Source organism: Schistocerca nitens, chromosome 1 (assembly GCF_023898315.1).
Source record: "Schistocerca nitens isolate TAMUIC-IGC-003100 chromosome 1, iqSchNite1.1, whole genome shotgun sequence".
Classification (NCBI taxonomy): domain Eukaryota; kingdom Metazoa; phylum Arthropoda; class Insecta; order Orthoptera; family Acrididae; genus Schistocerca; species Schistocerca nitens.
Window position 1 is genome coordinate 592,792,106 of NC_064614.1, and position 12,546 is coordinate 592,804,651.

At 39.9% G+C, this 12,546-nt stretch overlaps 1 protein-coding gene across 4 annotated transcripts in view; it reads left to right on the plus strand.

Moving 5' to 3' along the window:
- The window catches only part of LOC126256014 (proton-coupled amino acid transporter-like protein pathetic), a 374,111-nt gene that overhangs the window by 306,496 nt on the left and 55,069 nt on the right, over positions 1-12,546 (plus strand). For all 4 annotated transcript variants that reach the window (XM_049955447.1, XM_049955449.1, XM_049955450.1 and 1 more), the window contains one exon: positions 2,546-2,668. In XM_049955447.1, the coding sequence (XP_049811404.1) occupies positions 2,546-2,668 (123 nt within the window). The remainder of the gene's footprint in view (positions 1-2,545; positions 2,669-12,546) is intronic.

Here is a 12,546-nt window from a genome sequence, read left to right on the forward strand (position 1 = left end):
AAGGTCTTCGCTCTAGAGTAAGATACTGATGGCTGTTTAAGAAAGGAGAACCAACATCTGTTTCGATGTGATGCGATAACCAAATATTGTCTATAATACGAACAGGAGAAAGTTATCTTGGACAGAATATGTTGCTTGCATGTTTGAACACTTTAGAACTAAATTCTTCACAGTGGGATGGTTAGAGGGAATATTCCTGATTGTCCAACCCCAGGAACTACAGGTGAAGCAAGTAAACTCCCAATGGCAGCTGGAAATTCAAAGACAAACAAATGGAACCAACTCAACAGTGGGTTTACTGGAGGCAGCATGTGAGGTTGGTACACTACCTTCAAGATTGATTATGTGTAGAAGACGATGATATTAGGGAACTAATTACAACAGTACAATCATTAAAGGTGTTAAAGAGACCGTAGATCGCCGAAGCAAAACACTCGCAGGTTCCTTGTCCTGTGACCATCATCTGAGGTCATTCTGATCCTTCCACAATGTACATTTATTCTTGAATATTCGAAATCAATACTGGTTGTCTAACAGATGCATCGCCACCAGTTTCGTAGCAGCTTCTTACTATGCCGCGACTTACGTTTAATATTCTCTTCCAGTTGGTATCCTCCGTTCCTTGTTGTACGAAGCTTGTAGCTGATAAGTTCGTGTACCATGAAACATTTTTAAGTTGGGAAGTAATGGATATATCGGAACAAGACAAACAAGTGGAGTGAGTTCTTGTTGTCTAGCTTCGTGTCAGCCTTGGACGTCCCACATTTTTCTCGTGGCAAGGAGTTGCTGTTGCGTGTATGCAATTCCGTTCCGCCGACCTGTAAGTGACAAGAAAATTTGAGACTTCATGAACAATGTGGCCTCCTCAAGCACATGGCCAACTGCCTCGAAAAGTGTAGTAATTTCCTCATCGCACTGCATGTCTCGGTATATCGTCAGACTTGAACGCTTACCGTAACTCCAGCCGATAAGGGTTGAAGATTTTTTCTGAATACGTTGTGTACTGTCGTACCAATGTGAGAGATCTGTTTCCAATGTACTAAGTCAAAAGCTATACTTTTTGCTGCCGTGCGTGCGCGCACACACACATAGCTGTTGAACATATTTCAGAGCAACTCGATTCGTCGTGCCAAGCCAAGGTGACTTCATTGGCATGAAGTAAAAGTAATAGCGTATAGATTCTTTCTTGTGTATACAATGCTGTATAATATGATCTGTCAGTTGGATACTCAGAAAGGAGCTTATCTATGAACCAAACTACAAGTAAAATGTTTATATTTTAACGTCGTTACCAAAAATACTCACTTCAGTCAACAACAGGCATCAGCTGTTTGAGACCAGTACAGTATTTTTTTTTAATATTTGTTGTCACAGTCCCAGCTGCATTTCGCAACTTCTTGCAAATGAGATTGGTACAATAAATAATTTAAAAATATATACAGTTGCGGTATGTCTATGATAATATCTCGGCCATAATTCCTAATTTTATTGAACAGTTCTGAAAAAATGCCGATTATTGCGTAAGCCCGCTTGTGAAAACCCTCGCGCACGTACACACGAACATGCATACACGCACACACACACACACACACACACACACACACACACACACACACACACACACACAGAGCTGTGGAACATGGTTCAGAGCGAAGCAAATGTTTTTTCACTTAAAGCTGTAGCAGCTTTGCTAGAAGCGCTTGCGATGACAAAGCCGCTGTCTAGGCAGGTATCACTTATCCAGAACCATGAGCTCGGGGTGTGCCTTGCTTTCGCTGGGTTCTTTCTGATATCCACCAGTTCTTAGCTCCCTCAGAATGCTACATAATTACTCTCGGACATCAGACAATAGCGCTGCGCGTGCACTTTTTTCTACATTTCACTGCAATTCCTTCGTCCTGAAAGAAAGAGAGAGAGAGAGAGAGAGAGAGAGAGAGAGAGAGGTATTGATGTATAAGTATGATCATAAATTGAAAATATCTTTCAGCTCAGTCTTAACAATATAAACATGTTTTAGTAGTAGTAGTAGTAGTAGCTTTATTCATTCGTAGATCTCTTTTTACAAGGATACAGGACATGTCAAATTATTTACAAGTTTAGATCAATTTAAAATAAGCTAATACGTATACACAAATATTTACAGACTTCTAGTTAGAAACAATAATTAGATTTACTCCTAGTATACAATACTTTTTTTACAAATAACTTATTAAATAATGTAGTGCCACACTGTTCACTCATATCTCACTATCAGTCACTGCACACACTATACACACGTTGTTTCATAACACTACACACACACACACACATATATATATATATATATATATATATATATATATATATATATATATATATATATATATATACTGGTGATCTCTGGGTCATTTTCTGTACCGCAACTTCCCATTTGCTATCTTGAAAAACTGGGTCAGCATCCCTCCATAATGAGTTAATGAGTGAGATGTCGAGCTCAGAAAGAGGAAGAGTTGTCAGTATTTCCGTAGAGAGAGATATGAGGATTGACGTTCGGCTCCTGTTGCAGGTATAAAGTGACGGTCGCGCCGGCTGCCCCGAAAGATGTGGAAGCGTCGGAACCGCTTTCGCCGGACGGTCGGCTCCCACCTTGGGACCCTCTCACCGACCGTAAGATTGCTGGCGCCACAAGGTGAGTACAGTTGAAACCTGGTACCAAAGGAGGTTTACGAAAGTGGTAGACCAACTGGCAGATACAAGTGAATACTAGGTGTCTTGATTCAAGCTACGCGAGGACACTCTGAAAACTACAGTATTTCAATGTAAGTGACGAGAGGCAATGACGACGATTAAAGTATGTCTCGGTGATGTGTGTGTCATTAAAGACCCAGCACTACTTCAAATGGAATAGAACTCTTCAAGGAAGCAACCCAGCATTTTCCTGTAGGTGATTTACCAAGTCAGAAGGCGCATTTGCTAAGACGCAGAACTCCTGGTCAGGAGGAACAGGGTTGAAATCCTAATCAAGGCCGTTTCTACCATTAGGGAAGATTATGCAGCCGCCTAGGGCGGCAAAATTTTAGGGGCGCCAAAGATTAATTTCAAATCAAACAGAAAAAAATTGAACAAATGAGAAAAAATCAAAAAGAGGAAAAATTAAAACACAGAGTTGTTTTCAGAAGCATAAGGAACATTACTTAAACCTTTAAACACTAAAGCATTTTCCATAATGTGGAAAAAGGTAATTGCTAAGTTTTATTTTAAGAAGCTCATTTTTAAATAGGTACTGATGTGTAAGTATCGTCCAAAACTGAAAATATCTTTCACAATAATCTTAACAATACCAATGTTTTCCATAGCGCGTACACAGAGAAGAAGGGTGCTTTATGACCACCACAAAAAAATTTAAAAATACAAATATCGTTAATTGTTGTTGAGTTTATGCACAACATACTCTTTAAAGATGTAGTAATGTGTAAGGAGGATTCTGAACTTCAAAATATGAATGTGGCATTTGTTGCAAGTCACATTCACTACGAGGACTTAAATTTTTGGATTACGTTTTACTGAAAAATTCAAAACAATTACGGAATCTGGCATAAGAAATCGTTAAAAATAAGAAACAGTTTTTTTTCAACATTTTAAACTATAAAGTACTTGACAAGATTACAATATTTTCAAATATGCGGGCGTTAAGCACCCATTCTCTTCCCCCTTGGGTATTGCTTCGGCATGTCTCCCATTATAGTATAATTTCTAAATTCAAGGAAAAATTCATTCGCACCAGAAAATAGTTCCACACCTATATTAGTCCATTTTCTTACTGTTAAACAAACTAAATAATTGATGCTGAATTTGGTTGTACTGGTATATTCAGCTGAGTTCCAGCTTAAAATGTTAAGCACATTCTTCCTGTTTCAGTTATTTTGGGAAATTTCAAAAACCGGGGACAAAAAATAAGAAATTGAGGACATTTATTTCCTCAATAGGTTTTAAGGGAATTGAGGACAAAATATGAAAATTGAGGACTGTTCCCAGTAAATGAGGACGTCTGATCACCTTAGTTTAATGATTAAAAATATAATACATGATGCGCATTTTTGTGCCATTGATTGTTAGCGGTGGTGGAGGGGGGGGGGGGGGGGAGGGCGCGGGTGATATTGGGGATACTGATGGTACTGAAAATGAGAGGACGTCATTTTTCAATTCCCGTAGGGCGTTAAAACACCTAGAAACTGCCCTGATCCTACTCCGGGCTTTCAGATTTAGGGTTACGTGCTTTTCCTAAGTCGATTAAGGTGATGGTTCCTTTGTAAAAGATGTGGGCGTTATCTGGCCCTGTTATTGTTTTACTTGAGGTTGTGTTTTATCTGTAATGGCCTCTTTATCGACCAGATGGAAACGAAGTAAATTTTTCCATGGATTCAAAATTTTCGTTTGAAACATCGATATTTTTCACCATACCTGTTATCAAATATTTCTCTCCATTAATTGAAGTCTTTGATGTCGACCATAAAAGTGAGGAAACAGTCCATTGACAATCACAGAGACACTACTCTCTTTTCCACTCATCTCTAGGAACGTTGGGGTGTTGTGAAAATTGTCTTCTGTCATTCCTGTTGCTGCTTTTACAGTGACGGTTTATGAAACAGCCTGCATGGCCTCCAAAATCATACGAAAAAGTAAAGCAACTCTTATTCAAAGATAAACAATGCGGCCTCTGTACTCTTCCATTTTTGGACAATTTCGTATGTTTAGCAGTACAACAATATTCTTTCTCCGTCGCAAAGCATTTTTTATTAAAGTTTGACCGGTTAGCAGTGGCTCATGCACACCCATCTGATATGCAAGGGACGTTCAATAAGTAATGAAACACATTTTTTTCTCGGCCAATGTCGGTTGAAAAAACCTTGATTTTGTTGTGGGACTTCGTGGAATATACCCACTTCAGCCCTATAAGTTTCATGAAGTTCCTATGTAACCTTCAGAATGGCGTCTGTAACAAACGTGCGTTCCAAGTAGAGAGCTGTTATTGAGTTTCTTTTGGTGCAAAATCAGAGCATCTCAGATATTAATAAGCGCTTGCGGATTGCCTACGAGGATCTGGCAGTGAACAAAAGCATGGTGAGTCATTGGGCAAAGCATCTGTCACCATCACAACCAGGTTGCGCAACACTGTTTGATCTCCTGCATGCTGGTCAGCTGCCTACAATTGTGACTCGTGGAATGTTAGTGCGTCTGGACAGTTTCATTTGAGCTGATATGCGGATCACAAACAAACATTTCACTGCACTACTGGACATGTCTGTTGGTAATGCTGACAAACTCATCCACCAGATGGAGTACTCAGAGTTTTGTGACTGCTTGGTTCCTCAGCTCCTAAAATAAGACCATAAAGAGCAACAAAGGACCACCAGTGTCCCAATGAAGGGTGAACTCCATGGGAAGCAGTGCGGGGATGATGGGAAGGTTAGCGATACAGTAAGATGTTGGCTCTGACATCGACCAGTAGAGTGTTACCATGTGGACATACTGGCCATCCCAGTAAGGTGGCGTGAGGTCACTGCAGTGCGTGGGATTATGTTGAGAAACAGGTTTTTGTAGCCAAAAGAGTGGGGAATAACATGTTGTATTGGGATTCTGAATAAAACCAATCTGCAACAGGAAAAAAGTGTGTTGCACTACTTATTGAATGCCCCTCGTAAAATGCTTCACCACAAATAATGCAATGAGAACTACAATATCGTAAGTGATAGTGCCATGAGGAAGCCATCAAAATGGATGCTCATCAAGGCTTCTAGAATGCTGCACAACCAGCTACATCTACATCTACATTTCTACTCTGCAATTCACATTTAAGTGCTTGGCAGAGGGTTCATCGAACCACAATCATACTATCTCTCTACCATTCCACTCCCGAACAGCGCGCGGGAAAAACGAACACCTAAACCTTTCTGTTCGAGCTCTGATTTCTCTTATTTTATTTTGATGATCATTCCTACCTATGTAGGTTAGGCTCAACAAAATATTTTCGCATTCGGAAGAGAAAGTTGGTGACTGAAATTTCGTAAATAGATCTCGCCGCGACGAAAAACGTCTTTGCTGTAATGACTTCCATCCCAATTCGCGTATCATGTCTGCCACACTCTCTCCCCTATTACGTGATAATACAAAACGAGCTGCCCTTTTTTGCACCCTTTCGATGTCCTCCGTCAATCCCACCTGGTAAGGATCCCACACCGCGCAGCAATATTCTAACAGAGGACGAACGAGTGTAGTGTAAACTGTCTCTTTAATGGACTTGTTGCATCTTCTAAGTGTCCTGCCAATGAAACGCAACCTTTGGCTCGCCTTCCCCACAATATTATCTATGTGGTCTTTCCAACTGAAGTTGTTAGTAATTTTACACCCAGGTACTTAGTTGAATTGACAGCCTTGAGAATTGTACTATTTATCGAGGAATCGAATTCCAACGGATTTCTTTTGGAACTCATGTGGATCACCTCACACTTTTCGTTATTTAGCGTCAACTGCCACCTGCCACATCATACAGCAATCTTTTCTAAATCGCTTTGCAACTGATACTGGTCTTCGGATGACCTTACTAGACGGTAAATTACAGCATTATCTGCGAACAACCTAAGAGAACTGCTCAGATTGTCACCCAGGTCATTTATATAGATCAGGAACAGCAGAGGTCCCAGGACGCTTCCCTGGGGAACACCTGATATCACTTAAGTTTTACTCGATGATTTGCCGTCTATTACTACGAACTGCGACCTTCCTGACAGGAAATGACGAATCCAGTCGCACCACTGAGACGATACCCCATAGGCCCGCAGCTTGATTAGACGTCGTTTGTGAGGAACGGTGTCAAAAGCTTTCCGGAAATCTAGAAATACGGAATCAACTTGAGATCCCTTGTCGATAGCGGCCATTACTTCGTGCGAATAAAGAGCTAGCTGCGTTGCACAAGAACGATGTTTTCTGAAACCATGCTGATTATGTATCAATAGATCGTTCCCTTTGAGGTGATTCATAATGTTTGAATACAGTATATGCTCCAAAACCCTACTGCAAACCGACGTCAATGATATAGGTCTGTAGTTCGATGGATTACTCCTACTACCCTTCTTAAACACTGGTGCGACCTGCGCAATTTTCCAATCTGTAGGTACAGATCTATCGGTGAGTGAGCAGTTGTATATGAATGCTAAGTAGGGAGCTATGTATCAGCGTAATCTGAAAGGAACCTAATCGGTATACAATCTGGACCTGAAGACTTGCCCATATCAAGCGATTTGAGTTGCTTTGCAACCCCTAAGGTATCTACTTCTAAGAAACTCATGCTAGCAGCTGTTCGTGTTTCAAATTCTGGCATATTCTATTCGTCTTCCCTGGTGAAGGAATTTCGGAAAACTGCATTCAGTAACTCCGCTTTAGCGGCACAGTCATCGGTAACAGTACCATCGGCACTGTGCAGCGAAGGTATTGACTGCGTCTTGCCACTTGTGTACTTTACATACGACCAGAATTTTTTTCAGATTTTCTACCAAATTTCGAGACAATGTTTCGTTGTGGAACCTATTAAAGGCATCTCGCATTGAAGTCCGTGCCAAATTTCGCGCGTCTGTAAATTTTAGCCAATCTTCGGGATTTCGCGTTCTTCTGAACTTCGCATGCATTTTCCGTTGGCTCTGCAACAGCGTTCGGACCTGTGTTCTGACACTGTGGCAGCAGCTAGGTGTGGGTGGATCATGTTATGACCACTGATGCATCTATTCTAAAGCCATCAAGCCATCTAAAAGGATTACGTGTCTGCTGGTGAAATGAGGAGGGCTATCCTGCTGTTTAGGGTAGGCGTACAACTCTAAAATGGTTAGAACACTGACTAATTGCAGAAAACCTTGTGGCGAAATCTGAAAGAACTATTGAGGAGAGCAAACAGATATCATAGTTTGATATTTCTTGAAAACCCTTGAAGTTCCCACTAAATCCACTTTGATACGGTAAATTATCAATAAGATTGCTGGGAGAGGGGCAGGTGGACACATATTGGTGCAATGTGCAATGGAACTATTCAGCTGAGGTCTGCAGATATTGCACAGGCAGTGGTGAAATACTGCAGATACATAGCTAGGCTCCAGCCCTTAGGAAGCAAAGAGTCATGAAAGAGTGGTGTAGTTAGGACTTTTGTTTTAACAACAAGAAATTTTCAAATTGCTTCTCTTGGCAGCAGAATTCAGCACTGTCTGCTGGTCATTATATGGCTGGATACAGTCGATTACACCATGTTGGGGCACATTATGAGCCAGAGTGGAACAGATTATTGTTTAAACACCTTTGTGCGCTCTGTAATTAGCCTACCCTTTACTTTATATGTCTTACAGGAGTGGTACATAGGGAGCCATAGTATATTCCTAGATTCCGCTTGCAAGAATGTTCCTTAAAACATTGGGTAGTTGGTTTATGTCTTCAAGTTTCTACCACTTCAGGGTTTTCCGTGGTTTATTTAAAGAATCAAACTCCCATACACAAGACGGCTTTGAGCTTAAGGTTTTTTGGAACTTGCTAAGTGCTCTCATTATCAAATACTGGGTGAGTATAGTCTAGGTAATTTGCACTCCATTTTTAGAAAAGGTAGTTTTTCATGCAAGTCAATGTTCATGACATATCTCCTGAACTTTGTGTTGTACAGTGGTATAATTTTGCTGGTACGTTATGTGGATCTATGCAGATACTGTTTGCAAAATGTCTTGTGAACAGAGTTAGTGATAAAAATGAAACAAATTAATATGTCATACCTGATGCTGAAGTTTTACAGCATACACAGTGAAAATAAAGTATGTGACTAACTTTTTTCTTTCAATATTTTGTGGGGGATGGCAGCGAGAAAAATTTTCAAAAAGCTTTGAAATTATGAATCAAGTTTATTCGAAGTTACTAAGTGCTCCCAATCTAAAATACTGGACAGTTTGTGCTCTGTGAGTTACATTGCCTCAAGACATATTGATAGTTTCTAATTTTAATACTTGATTTATTGTGTTAAGCCCGTAATGTCAGATCATGTCTTAGTGAATATATTATGACACCAATTGTAATTTTTAAATTTTGTCAATAATTACATGACATACTTAAAAGGCTCGCCGCGGTGGCCGTGTGGTTCTAGGCACTTCAGTCCGGAACCGCGTGACTGCTACGGTTGCAGGTTCGAATCTTGCCTCGGGCATGGATGTGTGTGATGTCATTAGGTTAGTTAGGTTTAAGTAGTTCTAAGTTCTAGGGGACTGATGACCTCAGATGTTGAGTCCCATAGTGCTCAGAGCCATTTGAACCATTTGAACATACTTAAAATCAAATTTTTCTTTCCCCGGAAGTTGTTAGATAGCCAACCCGTAACTGTGACCTGGTGACTTAGCCATTTAGTAACATACTAAGTATCTACGGCCAGAGGACTTATGTGCCGTAGCACCTTTTCCTCATGAATCAGTCAATCTATTCCTATCAAAATCGCTACATTAGCTCCTGGCATTATCCTTTCCACACTCACAGACGAATCTTTGTGGGGGCCTTAATTTATTAATATGTCTTAGATATGTGTAGGTATGGATGGAATGCACAAATGTTTTGCAAGCAGTTTCCTTTGTTGTCTAGCTGCATTTTCCCAGTATCCTACCAAAGAAAAAAATCTGCCACCTACTTTACCCACAACTGAGCCCATGTTATTGTTTCATTTCATATCCTTCCAGATATTGCACTAAGGATATGGTTTGGATTATGGATGTTTCACTTCTTAATTATGACCCAACTATTAACTCTATATACAGCTAAGAATAAGGCTAATAACAGGAGCTTTTGGGACCAGTCCTATTTTCCATTCTCTGTGATAAGAGTGATTTGCCACAGCTTGCCATCAGGCAATTTCCTCATGGCAAGCCATGCATCCTGCACTCTCCCCAATCGTTAGTTTGCCATATTATTGCTAACCCTCCATTGGAGTTAATTTCTATCAATTGTCTGACAGTAACAAGGCCTTCATTGATCTTTTTGTCCCATGACTTATTGGCATTAGATCTCATTCTGAGTGAGAGTGGAGCTGTTCACAACTGATTGTTGAAGAGGCTGGAGTTTGTGTCAGATTTACTGTCGCACAAGTGGAAACATTTCCACATTACATTTTTAGGTCCATGTTTTATCAGATGTTAAACAAACACCACAACAATGTCACAGCACGTACTGAGAAATTTACATAAAGTGGTATCATAGGCTGCTCAGCTGCATTCCCCATAATGAATCTCAAGATGCATTCACTTTCACATCATGATCTGTAAATTCCATCATGAAGTAGAGATCCTTCAGAGATTAAGAATGAGTCAAGGTATAATTAACAGGCATAAGCACACATACCTGGAAACTTCTGTAAAGTACAGGGTTTTTCAGAAAGAATCATCCAATTTAAAAAAAAAATCATAACTATTATGTTATTTGAGATACGAGCATGAACAACATGCTGTTGGAAGGAGCAAACTCTTGATTTCCACGTGGTTCCTGCTAGGTAGCAGCGGAGTGTGCCCACTTCAGTTCTAGTAAAAATGGTGTTGGGACAACATAAAGCATTTTGTGTTCTATATTTTGCACAGTGTGGGTCAGTAATAACTGTTCAGCACAACTTTCATACTAGGAATGGTGTGGATCCACCTACAGCACAGAGCATTAGACAATGGGATGAAAAATTCTGAGAAACAGATTTTTTGTGTACAGGCAAATCGCTGGGCCATACTTGAGTGTCTGATAGAGACATTCACTGCATCCTCCATAGTTTTATAAGGAGCCCGCAGAAATCGATTTGCCATGCAGCTCGACAGTTCAACATGCCACTATGTCCATCTGGCATGTGTTGCACTGACATTTACACATAAAACCATACAAAATTCAGCTACTGCAAGCTCTTCATGAAGGTGACAAACAACAACATATGGAGTTCTGTAATTCTGTTCTTAGCAAGATGGAGGATGACAGTTTTCTTCCAAGCTTAGTGTTTAGTGATGAGGCAACATTCCATTTAAACAGAAAGATGAACTGTCATAATGTGCGAATATGGGGTATGGAACAACCACATGAAGCTTGACAACATGAGAGGAGCTCTCCAAAATGTAATGTGTTTTGTGCAGTTTCACGGGAAAAGGTGTATAGTCCGTTTTTATTTGTCAAAAATGCTGCTACAGGAAGCATGTATCTCAATATACTTGAGCACTTTCTTTCCCCACAGTTGGAGACTGATTCAAATGACTTCATTTAGCAACAGAATAGAGCACCACCACACTGACATCCGGAAGTGCAGGAATTTTTAAATGAAAGGATTATTGAAGGATGGATGATTCAGCATTACATTACTGACATCCAAGATCACTGCACCTAACTGTATGTGATTATTTCTTGTTGGGGTTTATAAAAGACTCTGTTTATGTGCCTCACTTACCAAAAACAATGAATTAACTGAGACACCACATAACAGCAGATGTGCAAGCTGCAACTCAAGAAATGCCCGCTGCAATGTGGGAACAGTTTGAATACTGCATTGGCATATGCCATTCATCTCAAGGGAGGCATGTTGAACACCTATGCAAAGGTATGAAAAAAACTTTTTGAGTTTCCCGTTCATCAAAAAACAAAATTCATTGTATTTATTAGTTTCAGAAATATAGACTTGCCAACTCGGATGATTCTTTTTGATACACCCTGTATACTAACTGGTGCTAACATGCCCATACTCATATGTAAATGGATACATTTCTCAATGACAATGGCACAGTTATCATGTATTTAAGCATATAGGCACATTTTGCTTTTGTGAGCATTCATAGCAATCAACTGTACTTCAGACACCTTGCTGACTCTCTTTATATGTGTTATGAGCCCAGCCTAGGGCATTAGCTTTGTCACTGCACATAATGTATTTTTCACCTTGCACTGAGAATGTTTGTGTGCTTTATTTAACAGTGGAAACATTATTTTGCTTAAAAATACCAGTTTTTGTAAGAGTTTGTATGCTTCATTCAAAAAACATACTCTGCAACAAACAATTAGTTCTTCACAAAATATTTCTTTACTCCTTTTTCTCTTTGCATTATACGTTGTGATTCAGAGTCCAGAGTATATGCTACTGTTCTTATTCATTCATTTGCCATATGAATTTACAACCTGTAACACTGAGATGTCTGTCACCTTGAAGCGACAGGAGAAGACAAGATGACAGTGTTCTGAGAAAATCCTAATACACTTAAGTTCAATAAGTCCACTTTAGGCTATTCAACACATGTACAGAGTGCCAAGGAATCCCTCCTTTCCTTATAGGGGGAAAAAAGGGTAATGATGCTAGTGCACATTCACACCGATAAATTACCTGATCTGCCATGACAAAGGCAATGCTTCCCACAGTAGGTACAAGGTAGTGCTTAATTGTGTGGAACCTTAGCAATAAATAAGAGACTGCATTTGGAAAAACCAACAATCCAGGCATCACATAATTAATTAATTAATCAATTAATTTGTTCATGATGTTCCATTGAC